General features: G+C 40.6%; 1 protein-coding gene across 2 annotated transcripts in view; it reads left to right on the top strand.

The window, feature by feature from the left end:
* The first annotated feature begins 6488 nt into the window (after window positions 1-6488).
* Window positions 6489-13636, top strand: part of frem2a (FRAS1 related extracellular matrix 2a) — a 49342-nt gene continuing 42194 nt past the window's right edge. For both annotated transcript variants that reach the window (XM_026328598.1, XM_026328597.1), the window contains exon 1: window positions 6489-11457. In XM_026328598.1, the coding sequence (XP_026184383.1) occupies window positions 6489-11457 (4969 nt within the window). The remainder of the gene's footprint in view (window positions 11458-13636) is intronic.

Genomic DNA, 13636 nt, shown 5'->3' with positions numbered 1-13636 from the left:
CTGACAGAGTATTATCCAGCTTGTTGTGGCCTATAATGTGTTTTGTGGCTCTGGAGGGAGCTCTCTAAATGTAATTTTTAACACAAAGTCTGTATTAAAACTCATGTGGGGTTTGAAAGAAACAAGTATTTGAGAGGCAGCTAAGGGTCTAATGAAAGACATTATTTAGTTGCCTTATGGAAATGGTAGGATTTAGAATTGTACTGTTCTAGAGACAAAAAAAGTGGGGATACTCAGCCTTTGCTTCTTTAGTTGTTGCCATTATGGTTTAAATCTCTCTCTTATGAGTCCCAGAGGTTTAATGAAGTGTAACACTGGAGCTATGTCTTTTTTCATTGATGACTGGCTAAATTCTACTTTCCTTCATTATTATCCCTAGTTAAGTATCTGAGGTTATCTAGGATAGCATTGCTTCTGGCAGTTAGGTTTGACTGTCCATGTCAGGTCTTGTAGTAAAGTAGTAAAAAGGCAAATAAATCTGATTGAGCTGTGAACTTCTTTTTGAAAGTGAGTGTAGAGTGTAGTTAGATTTAAACAGATCTGAGGCTTCAACATCGAGTGATTTTTTTAAGAACACCTTTTAGGCAGCAGCTTATATTGTAGATTCACATTTTATTATTTTCATCATCCTGTTCATTTTTCTAAGAATCTTTTTTTCACTTCTCTAGAGTGCATAGTGAAGGTGGGTTAGTTTCTTGCCCAGTTACAGTTAACTATCGCAACGTCTGATAAGATTAAAGCACTTCCCGAGCAGTCTTTCTTCCATAAGTGTGTGTGTGTGTGTCTGTGTGTGTACAGTTAGTGTTTGAGGAGAAGGGGTGTCATACAGACGGCTGTCAACCTTCAAACCAGCTGCACTGTCTTTTCTGAGTTCTGCTGAAACTTTGTTATTAGGCACTCAGCTGCTCTCTTTTTATTTTTTTTACACCCTGCTTTTAACCGGGCAACTTTCTCACGGTTTCTGTGTAGGATTTATCTATGCTAGATGGACAAAACTCAGACAGCAGAGAGATGCCTGTTATGTTAAATTCCAGTGTAAAAATCCTCCCTAAAATGTTTTTGTATATGTATGCATCTATAACTTCCTTAATACCCTATATGCATAAAATTTGGTAAGCCTGTGATTCTATTTACTGCTCTCGGGCTTGAGCCTGGAAAAAACTTTAATAGCTGTATGAGGATCAGTGGAAATGAGCCACTGTAGCTGTAACACTGGCATCCCTGGGAAAACTGGCATAGAAATCATTATTTTATGATGCTGAATCAATTGCTGCATTATTTTAAATTTGCAACTGGATAACTGGTAACATAGAGCTGACTCTTGCATAGCTACTGCTGCTGCTTCTGTTCTTCACCACTAGAGAGCAGTAACCTATTAAAAAAATATATTTCTTTTCCTGGTCATCTAGAACAAAATCATGACTGCATTTAAATAATTGATTAGCCTCATACAAATTTAGACTATTGGAGATCTTGCTTGTATTTTTGTCACAAAAACATTTTGTCATTATGTGAGATGGCAAATAATCCGCACAGTGAGTAAATAGTTATTGTGTATTAGAATATAAACAGCTTCATTTTCTATGGGTCTTCTATTCTTATCTGTATTTATGCACCAAAAGGTTTATACATAAACAGAAAACACTTAATGCCAAGAAACACTGAATGTTTCATTGGTATAAAAAAAATGTTCTCTTCTTTATTCCCTATTACAAATTACAGTAATGAGAATATGCAGTGAAAGTACAACCAACAAGTTAGAAGAGCTGACAACATCTACTGCAAATTGACACTGGCTGTAGTGCTCAGGGCTGAGTGCTTTGTCTGATGTGTGATGGAGTGTTGCAAGCTTGTCCCTTATTACACTCATCACCTCTGTGAAATCACATGAAATAGAGAGAATATGCTCTGTAGGGGGCATGCCACAAAACCAGTCAGCCATAAAAAAAATTCACACACGAGCTGTAAACAAGTCATTAAAGCCCAACAGTTCAGTATAGAGGCTGTGGGATCAGCATGGGAACACAGGATTTTGCAACTACAGTGGCATGATTTTTCAAATGCCAGAAAGTGGCAAAGTGATTTGATTAATGTTTGCCATTTCTCACAATTTTGAGGCAATAATCTAGAAACATGTATTTAACTAAATTCTCCTGTAATTCAGAATAATGACCTTAGCCTTTAACTGACGAGGAGCATTGGCATCTGCAATATAAATGAGCATGGGATGCAGGAACCAGAACCTTTGTGTAAACTCACACAGTTGTTGTATAGTTGATTACAGAGCAGGCTGAGATGCCTACAAACATTTTCACAACTGTTATACAGGGACAAAGAAAGACCAGATGTGAATCTGTGTTTGTATGTTAGGGGGGCTGGGGGTCCCATTACACTTTCAGCTGACCCAGCCAAAAGTAATTGCAGGTTGGATCCGGAGTGAAGCAAAATCATGGGTTTTGAATGTCGAGCGACTGCTTTTATGTGTGGGCTTCCTCAGGAATCAACAGGTTTGATGCTGAGGGAGCAACACTGAGTGACAGGCAGCCTGCTCCTTTCATTGATGTTGAGTGCAAAAAGCATGAGAGAAACACCTGTGTGATGTAAATGCAGGAAGAAGTCATAGAAGAAGTCCTCAGATATTTTACTGCAGTAAAAATACTAATATCACAAAATACTGTAAATATACTACACAAGTAAGAGAAATGCATTAAATACAGGTTTAAATTCAGCAAATGTATGAAAAGTAATAGCAATTATTCTGTAGAATAACCCCTTCCAGAGAGTTACAATAGGTTTTGTTATTGGCTTGTTATTCATGAGACACTGATATGTGAGACATTTTAATGCGGTATGAGCTACTTTATATACTGTTGGGTAATTTAAGCTATATTATATTTTATAAAATGATCAGTTGTTTCATATATCAAATAATAATATGCAATTAACTGCTACAATAGCTTGGAGTAAAAATGCCTTCTAACTATTTGAAATGTAGTCAATATAAAGTAGCACGAAATGGCATTACTGAAGTAAAGTTACCACAGACAGTACTTGTATATTTTTATTACTCTGTGTAAGTTCAGATCATAATACATGAGTTTATGTGCCTTAAATATATTCACTGCATAAAAACATTTTGCATAATGCACATTAGGCTTTTCACTGGTGTTATGGGTCCTTTATTTAAAAACTGTGACCAGAAGTGATGTTCTCCTAAAGTGATTTTAGAAATTCAGGCCAAAATCAATCAAGATGCAGAAGTATGTGCTCAGAAAAACATCCTGTATACATGCACTGCCACACTCAGCTTTGTCACAGCCTCACAGATTAAAACTCCTAGCTTGTGAATCTGGTGGGACAGAGGTGTGTGGGTGGTGTGTCTCTGCAAACAAACCAAATTTCTTCAGTCACATTTTAGGGGCTCAGCATTGCAGTAAGAATCTGCATTGTTTTGGTGGTTATTTTGGGACTTTTTGATGGTTTTTTTAATGGCTACTGTACTTCCCCTAGTAAAAAGAAAACACTATTTGCTTCATACATTTACAAGCAATAATAAGCTTCAGTGGTTTTCATATTGATCAGCAAGAATGACACAAATACAAATGATTTAGATAAATCTGCTGTGGTGTGAGCTTGCTGCTGAATAGTAATGTGTACTGCACTAGTGAATATTCACTTGGCTTTTCATGGTGAATGTAAGTCCAGTTCATCATAAAATGTCTGTTCAAATGAATTACCGTAGCTTTTATGATAAGTAGGGAATGTTTTTTTTTTTTTGTCATCGTATGCAAATGCAACAACCTGATGGTTACCTAACCCTCATACTGTCTCATTACCTGACAGTTTTGAATCTTTCATATTCCCATGCAGGCTCAAACCCCAGAATCTCCATGTGGGGTCTTATCACAGAAGAGCAGCTGCTGTGCAGAATGAACCCCATATCCCATAATGTATGAATATGTCATAAATCAGACGCTGGACTTTCCAAAAGTTTCAGAGTGCGCGGCAGGTGATAAAGATGAGCTGCAGGGATGAGCCAGAGTTTCAGTGCTAATTAGTCAGATGGGAAAAGAACAAATGTCTATGAAACAATACGCATCCAGGGAGTCAGAGTAATAGGCATATCGCATAAACAGGTGCTCATCATGCCATCATTTGGACTCCTGTATGTTTTTTTTTGGAATACAGTTTTCTGTGAGATAAATAATGTAGCTTTAAGTTTAAGGTGAAGATGTTGAGTAGTCTAATAATCTTTCTCCTTTGTTCCTTATCCTCTGTCTCTTAACAAACAGGCTTTAGTATTAGGTAGAATCCGTGTAAATACTCACTTGGCTGGTTGGGTATCTGATGTAATGTGTATCTATCTGAGGGGTTTCTCTCTGGTAAAAACACAAAAACAATGTTCTAGCTGATATAAAAAATATGACAGCTGGAAAAGCTGGTGGTGCCATGTGCATTGAAATGAAAAGGCACTAGAAGCCCTCTAATCACCTCACATTTTAAACGTGGGTGGCGGAGACTCAAGAACAAAATGCAGTCACAAGCAGTAGGCTAGTTCACTCAAGGCTGGCAGGTTTGAAAGGACTCCAAGAAATTTTTGAAATGTTTATGTCTGAAAAAAGCCAGTTTTATTATAAGAAGAAGATTTTTACATTGGATGACAGCAGCTATGTGAATTAGACTCAGAATTGCCCCTGTTTGATGAACTTTTCACCATCCTGAAAATTGGACCATGTTTTTCAGTAATTGAATAAAGTTGTTCACAAAGTTTTGAATGACTTATGTTTGATAAATGGCAGCCCTGCTTTTCACTTGACTGGGACTGATGCCAAAAGTCTCTGCAAATACTACGCAAATACTAAATAGCAAATAAAAATATTTAGCAAAAAACATAAATGGCACAGAAGTGATTACATCAAAAAGCCTGTTTTCAGAGCAGGGTGGAGAAATGGGTTTAATTTCTCATGACTTAGCCTTGACAGATGTTTCAGCTTGCTGTACAATTTTCCCCCTAGGACCATCAAGGTCTAGCAGGATAGATTTTCTCCAGACTCAAGAAATAATTTGCAGTATTTTTTTGGTCCTTGACAGCTGAATGTGTATTTCACATCCTTATCATGCTGCTGCTTTTAGCATTTTTATTTTTATTTTTTATTTTATTTTTTGCGTTGTAGTTTACAGATCAAGCCTGACAAGAACAGGGTCATTCTTTCCCCAGTCTAGTGGGCAATGAGGGGTTCTTTTTTTAACTACAGTTTTTTGTCTTTGCTGGAGGGAAGGTCAACATTATAGATGACTGCATACATGAATAAGAAATAACCGACTCAGTCTTTCACTCTTTGTAAGAGGTTTGGGATTAGAGCAAATGATGAGGAACATTAGAGAAAATAAATAAACCAACAACAAGCAGATTAATGTCACAGTCCCTTTATTTTGGAAAAAGATGTATCTCATCTATAGCACATCTAATGAGTATTTTGGCCTTGCCTTGGATAATTGATTCCTATCTTACTTTTGTTAGCCTTCGTTCAATCATAGCACTCTAATGATTTTGGAGTTGTTTTTGGAGAGATTTAGAATTTTAATGGACTCAAGATTACACAAGAATACCATGATCTGCAAAATGTGGACATGTAAAAATGAGGGTTTGGGCAGAGGAGCCTCTGAAGATGGAAAAGTAAATCATCATATTACCTATAACAGTGGGACATATTAGCCTCCTAGTGTGTAAATGATCTGATCTGTTTCATTTGTTAAAAATGACCAGAATGCTTTTGTTGCTGTTTATGCATTTTAAAAAATATTCGTTTATTTTTCGTCTGTTGTATGTTAAACCAGCTTTGTCTTCTAAGTAACAAAATAAAGTTAGTCGATTTGGATTTTTTCTTTCATTCTAACATGGAAAATATTGACAATCTCTGCAGCCGTGGGATTATATTTCTCCCAGTTTCATCAGTGTGTCATATGTCCACAGATGACATTATCTGTCTTACGCTGCTCTCATGAGCTAAACGCCAACAGGGTATTTTTTTTCTCCAAAGCACGTTTATTTTTAAATACCCTTATTAAATATTGTAAAGAATAATCCTGACAGGCGAAACTCGGTAATTGCGCTACATCAAACGAATCCCCATAATTCAGCAGATCTTCCAATCTCCGCCTCCCTGTGAATGTCAGCTGTTCTGCCTATTGGTGATAAGGCTGAGGTAACAAACCCTCAGAATCCTCCAATATGTGCGGAGATGGGCGGTAGCACTTTTACGCAGACTCTCAAGTGTCTGAAGTTAAAACTCCTGCGCGCTATTCTCGCTGAGTATGTCGAGGGTCTGGAGAGGATAGATGCATGGGAGTCACCGTGTAGACATCCAGCTGATCCCCAACACTTCGGGGATTTTCACATTTTCGAATAAAAAACTCCGGAGCATTTTTGAACATCACCTTGGCGGAGTGACTGTTTTCGAATCGTTTGGATCAGACCCGTCGCTAAGATGTTGTTCTGTGGACTTCTCCTGTGTTGTTCAGTAACAGGTATTTTCGCGCAGCCTGACAGCTCTGGATTATTTTACGCACTGAGATCTGAACTGTCAGAAGATGCAATCTTGGTGGCCAACAACGGAATACGCGTGCCTTTCGGGAGATCTGTTTCCATCGATCCCATCAATGATTTAGTCATTCAGACGCAGCCGGGGGATCGATGCAGCATCACCGTCCTGGATGATCCGCTCTCACAGAGACCGGGGCATCTCTCTCCCAAAAAGTTTCCGTGTGATTTTGGTCCCAATGATGTAACATACTTTCATTACGGGTCTAGGAGTCCAGCTAAAGACAGAGTGAAGATGCAGCTCAGGTATGACGCGCAAACGGAAACCGTTATTATCCCGTTTATGATGGAGGTCGAAGTAGTTTTTACGCAGCTAGAGGTAATCACCAAAAACATGCCTCTTACTATTAATAAACTCAAAGGGACCAGTAATCCTATTGATAAGAAGATTATAGAATTTACTTATGATAGAAAGAATTATAAATGTGAGGTGACATCCCTGTCTAGCGGCAGCGCACTGCCTAGATATGGAAAACTTATTGATGGTGCTAAACTTTCTAAAATGATGGACTGTGACCAATTCACACAAGCTGGCATCCGTTATGAGCACACGTTTGATCGCAAGTCCCCCAACAGGGACTATGTTCCCATGGTTGTGGAGCTGCATGACAAGGAAGGTAACCTGGTGAAACAAGAGTATTTCCATATTATGATTCGCATCAAAGAGGGGAACGAGAACACTCCCCCCAAACCCAGCTTTGTGTCTATGATGATGATGGAGGTCAGTCAGTTTGTCATGACCGCTCTCACCACAGACATGCTTGCTGCTGAAGATGCAGAGACAGATCCAGATGAGCTTATTTTCAATATCACCTCTCCCTTATCTTATGAGGAAGGCTACATAGTCAGCACTGATGACAGAAACCTCCCCATCACATCCTTCTACCAGAGAGACTTGCATGATCTGAAAATAGCTTACAAGCCCCCTTCACTGGACTCAGACACAGAGCGGATTTTTCAGCTTGAGTTTGAGGTGGTAGACACAGACGGGGCCATCTCAGACCCCTTTGCTTTTATGATAGTTGTGAAGCCCATGAACTCTTTAGCCCCCGTTGTGACACGTAACACGGGCCAGCTGCTGTATGAGGGGCAGTCTCGGCCCCTCTTCAGCTCCCACAACTTGGAGATCAGTGACGAAGACAACCTGGACACCGTCACCATCACAGTGGTGGATGGGCTGCGCCACGGGGACCTCATGGTGCTGGGCTCCCACAGGAAATTCTTCACACCTGCTGACCTCACAACAGGAGCTGTTGTGTACCAACATGATGGGAGTGACACATACAGTGACAACATTGTCTTCAAGGTGACAGATGGAAAAAATGAAGTAGAATTCCTTTTTCCCATTACAATTGTTCCCACGGATGACGAGCCACCAATTCTAAATGCCAACACTGGCCTGGTGCTATTCAAAAATCAGATGATGCCTGTATCTCCCCTCATGCTCAGTGCTGCCGATATTGACTCTGAGGACTCAACTATTAAGTTCACAATCATCCCTCCCTTCTCTACAATAGGAACACTGCTTCTAAGGCAGTCAGATGCCCCCGAGGACCCTTCGTCTTGGAAGTTCAACGTTGAGGATGAAGTGTATGAAAAGGAGGTGACAGAGTGGCTTCAGAAAGATGTCACTGATGGGAAGTTGTTTTACAAGCACACAGGCCCTCACAACATAGACACCATCATGGATCAGTTTGTGTTTACAGTTCAGGATGACAATGACCCCCCTAATAAGTCAGGAGAGAGCGTATTTATAATTCGGATTTTACCTATCGATGACATATCCCCTGAGCTCTTCCCTGGCACCACCCTGCAAATGACAGTTCAGGAGTACAAGCTCACTCACTTTAGCAAAGAGGTTCTGCGTTACACTGATTTGGACTCAGAGGACCGTGACCTTAAATACACAGTTATCCAGCCCCCAACAGATACAGATGAAAATAGCCCAGTTGTTTTTGGTTCTTTGGTTCTGACAGACAACATCCACACTGAAGTCACAGAGTTCACACAAGCTCAAATTAACCATCATAAGATCTCCTACAGCCCCCCGGATATTGAGCTTGGAATTACAGCCCACGTTGTGCAATTTCGTTTCACTGTTGAAGACACAGCTGGGAACAGTGTAGAAGGGGCTTTCACCATCAACCTCCAGCCAGTCAACAATAAACCCCCTCAGATTACAAACACTGGATTTACTGTGTTTGAACGTGGCATGCACATTATCACCATCGCTGAGCTAGACGCCACAGATCTTGATACAGAGAGTAAACAGATTACCTTTACGCTCAGCCAACCCCCTAAACATGGCCAGATCCAGGTTGCATTCACTGACCTAGAGAAAAAAGGAGTGTTCAGACTTGAGGATATCTCAGAGGGGAAGATATCTTTTATTCACAGTGGGGAGGAGACAACGAGCGATGAATTTCAGCTTGATGTCAGTGATGGGATCCATGTTGTAACTGTGACAGTCAAAGTTAGTGTGAGGCCTGTCGATGATGAAGCTCCATCCATTAGCCTGACGGCAGGTAAAATTGGGTCTCATATGAATGTGCTGGAAAATGGAGCCACACAAATCACAACTAATGTCATTCAAGGCCATGATGATGACACAGATGACCTGCAGCTGACCTTTATTGTGGAAGATCCTCCAGTTAGGGGTGAAATATTGGTAAAAGGGGTGCCTGCAACTAGGTTTACACAGGCTGATATTATTAATGGCATGGTTGTTTACACACACACCGGAGGTGAGATAGGTCTTACCTCTCAGCGGGATGGCTTCAATTTGACTCTCACAGATATGTCGAATGACTGGACAGTAGGTGGCAATAAGGTCAGTGGAGTCCATGTTCGAGTCACTATCCTTCCCGTTGACAGCCAGGCCCCAGAGGTCAGAGTTGGAATTCAATTCAGTGTTATTGAAGGGGAGAAATACGCCATCGGCCCTCAGCACTTGAATGCTGATGATAATGACACTCCGACCGATGATATCCTTTGCACCATCATTGTCCAGCCCGCTGCTGGCTATGTGGAAAATATATCACCTGCTCCAGGCTCAGAAAAGTCCAGGTCAGGAGCAGCTATCAGTGCTTTTACCATTAGAGACATCAGAGATGGGAATATCTACTATGTGCAGAGCATTCACAAAGGGGTAGAGCCAGTGGAGGACAGGTTCACATTCAGGTGCTCTGATGGCATCAATTTGTCAGAGAACCATTTCTTCCCAATAGTTATTATCCCAGAAAATGACGAAAAGCCAGAAATGTATTTAAGGGAGCTAGTAGTGATGGAGGGAATGAATATTGTCATTGATACTCCAATTCTGAATGGAGCTGATGCTGATATTCCACCTGAGGAGCTGATGTTCATCATTTCCAAACCTCCTAAACATGGTGCCATTTTAAATCAGCTATCTACAGGCTCAGTTTTGGTGACTAATTTCACTTTAGAGCAGATCAGGGAGGTATCAAGTATTATTTATGAGCATGATGACTCAGAGACAACAGAGGACAGCTTTGATGTCATTCTGACAGATGGAAAGTACTCTGTGCAAAAAACAGTGATGGTTATGATCATGGCTGTTGATGATGAGACCCCCAGAATGCTCATTAATGATGGTCTGGAGGTAGAAATCGGAGAGACCAAAGAGATCAACAACAAAGTGCTCAAAGCGACAGATTTAGATTCAGATGACAGCATGCTTACATATATCATCAGGTTTGGACCTGGTCATGGTCTCCTGCAGAGGAAAACACCAGTGGGATCTCTGGAGAACATCACACTTGGCATGAATTTTACACAAGCTCAAATTGATGCAGGGCTTATACTTTACACACACAATGGACAGGAGGGCATCCGAGACCTGGTCAAATTTGATGTCACAGACGGACTGAACCCATTAATTGATCGGTACTTCTACATCACTGTGAGCAGTATTGACATGGTCTTCCCTGATGTGGTTAGTAAAGGTGTGTCTCTGAGGGAAGGTGGCAGAGTGACTTTGACCACTGATCTTCTCAGCACAACAGACCTGAACAGTCCTGATGAGAACTTGGTCTTTACCATCACAAGGGCACCTGTTAGGGGTCACCTGGAATGCACAGATACTCCTGGGATGCCCATTGTGTCATTTACTCAGCTGCAACTGGCTGGCAGCAAGATTTACTACATCCACACCTCAGATGATGAGGTGAAAATGGACAGTTTTGAGTTTGAAGTCACTGATGGCTACAATCCTATTTTTAGAACATTCAGAATCTCTATTGTGGATGTTGATAATAAGAAACCGGTTGTGATTGTGAACGGTCTAGTGGTCACTGAAGGGCACAGTAAACTGATTACACCATTTGAGCTCACTGCTGAAGACCAGGACACATCTGAGAAGCTGCTGAAATTCACTGTCACCCAGCTGCCTGTTCATGGTAAACTCCTCTACAACCAGTCCACGCCCGTCACAACTTTTACAAAACAAGACCTGAATGAAAACCTCATCAGCTACAAACACGATGGTACAGAGTCACCAGAGGACTCCTTTTCCTTTACCATCACTGATGGCACACACACTGACTTTTTTGTTTTCCCTGACACTGTTTTCGAGACTAGGCTCCCTCAGACCATGAAGATCACTATTGTGGCAATTGACAACGGCATCCCCCAGATTGTGGTGAATAAGGGTGCCCCCACTTTGAAAAGCTTGGCTACAGGTCACCTGGGGTTCCCCATCAACTCTAAAGTGCTGAGAGCAAAGGACAGAGACAGCAGCCCAGACTCCCTGGTATTCCACATCACCACTCAGCCCAAACATGGTTACATCATTAACCTGGGACAAGGAAACAACTCCATCAACACATTTAGTCAAGGTAAGCTCTGAACAAACATCTCAGCAGAATTATAATACATGAATATGCATGAATGAGAATTATTTTGTTTAGTTCTATGGTGGTTGAGTGATGGTGGACTCCAGAGTAAAAAGGATTTGAACCTGTAATCTGTCCCACCTCATAAACAAAATTACCCGAAAGGTTATTTCATTCTTTAATATAAGAGCAATTTATAAATTAGTATCAGGAAACAAAATTGCATTAGTGGCAAAGTAATGCGAAAATGTATTTTTAAAAATAAAAATGTCATTACTGTGTTTATTTGGCAAATGTTCATGGTTTTACTCGCAATTTTTGTAATCAAATAATTATAGTTCCCTATCAAGTGAGGTTATATCTAAAATTTAGAGTTAAAGTTAAAAAAGTTAAAAATCTTACAAAACTGTAAGTTTTGATTAATTTGTCACACTAGCAACCAGAGAGTTTAATTTATAGGGTAATAATTATGCGTATGTGTGACACACACTGGCTTGGGAATTTCAATAGTTAATTTGTGGGCCTGATTTAGATATGCTTTGCTCATCAAATCATAATTAGAAGACCAAAATTAGAGGCTGATGTTTTGCGCAAATGTCTTGTAGATGGGTAGGGATGAATAATTTATTATTTCTGCATCTCTGGGGAAATGTTCACATCTGATGTTCTCTACAGTGGTTTGTTAAATGAAGCAGGACAGGAGTAGAGGATCATGTGAAAGGTCAGTGCAGACCTTTTAGTGACAGGATGACATTTGAGATGCAATGCATTTTGATGGTTTCACCAGTCAGTTCAAATCAAAGCAGTTTATCACAGTTTGTTCATCTAAAAGAAAAACTGAGACCTCTTAACAAAATGCATTTCCATATACCACCTACAGAGCAAGGTATGCCACCTGAAGTATGAACTGGTAAACATTTTTACATGTGCGTGTGTCTTTTTGTTGACATAAGAGACAGAATCAGGACAACAATGCCACTGATTGAGCTTTAAAGTGATGCAATCAATGCAGTATTTCATATCATACTGTGGCAATTATACAAACAAGTAAGACCATTCACCTGCTAGTTCCACAGCTCGGTATAAGCACTGACAGGGGCTGAGAACACGGAGTGAGAAAGAGCTCTGCAGTCTGCAGGAGATGGACTCTTCTCACAACCTGTGTGGCTGCAGTTTTTGAAAAAAAGGGGGCATAGATGAGACAAGATTGCAGTGAAAAAAGAGAGACAAAGGGGCAGAAGAGGGGGTAAAGAGGGCAAGTAAAGTGGAAACGAGTGCAAAAGAGGAAGGAGAAAAGGGGGTAAGGGCTAGGTGCAAGCGACATGGGAGAAGTAAGGGGGAGGGCAGGGGCGTGAGAGAGTTAGTAGGAATAAGAGCAAACAGGCTCGTCAGAAAAATCAGTCAGGTGAAAGAGACAATCCCGCGCTCTTTATTTACTCAATCTATTTCCAGGGCACATCCCAGGAGTACGTTCTCTTTAAATATTTGATGAACAGTGTGCCCCTGGTTCACAGTGTTGACTTTATATTTGCAAGGTCCTCGGGTTCAACGCTGTGTCACATCATTTAAAAGAAAATCCTTTTTTTGCTTCTTCAGATTGGGACTCACTATTGTGAAAAGATGCATCCTCAACTGAACGTAAAACCACTTAATTGTAAGAATTGGACATGTAAAGTGGTTATGCGTTTTTCGTCATTCCTCTGTCTTATAAGGGAAACAGGAGCAGCAGCAATGACAGGAAGCCACCTAAGAGGTTTAAGACGCGTCCCAGCTAGAAGTTTATACTTTTATGAACCTCCTCCCTCCGACATCTATTATTGAAGGAGATGGTTCACAGGGGCCAAGCCCTTTCACAGTCCTGATGATTTTTCTGCACTGTAATAGACGTTACTGGAGAATAGTGGAAAAATGCAGACAAAGCCCTGTAATTCAGAGAAGTTAAAAAAAAAAAACAGCTGTGGTGTAGGTGTCCGCCGCAGTCCTGTTTTTAACATTCTTTCCTTTGTCTATCATTAAAACATTCAGTCACCTGGTTTTAAGGGCTGTTGACACAGAGAGCAGCTTCAGGATTTAAACATTTTTGTTGGTTTAGTTTGAGCTGTCTGAGATTTGAGGTTTTGGCCTTTTTATCCTGGATTACAGATGCATGACTTTCAGAATGCTTTCTCTGGTAGTTCTGACA

The sequence above is a fragment of the Mastacembelus armatus genome, chromosome 14 (assembly GCF_900324485.2).
Source record: "Mastacembelus armatus chromosome 14, fMasArm1.2, whole genome shotgun sequence".
In the NCBI taxonomy this organism is placed as follows: Eukaryota; Metazoa; Chordata; class Actinopteri; order Synbranchiformes; family Mastacembelidae; genus Mastacembelus; species Mastacembelus armatus.
This window is presented reverse-complemented; position numbering and strand designations above follow the sequence as displayed.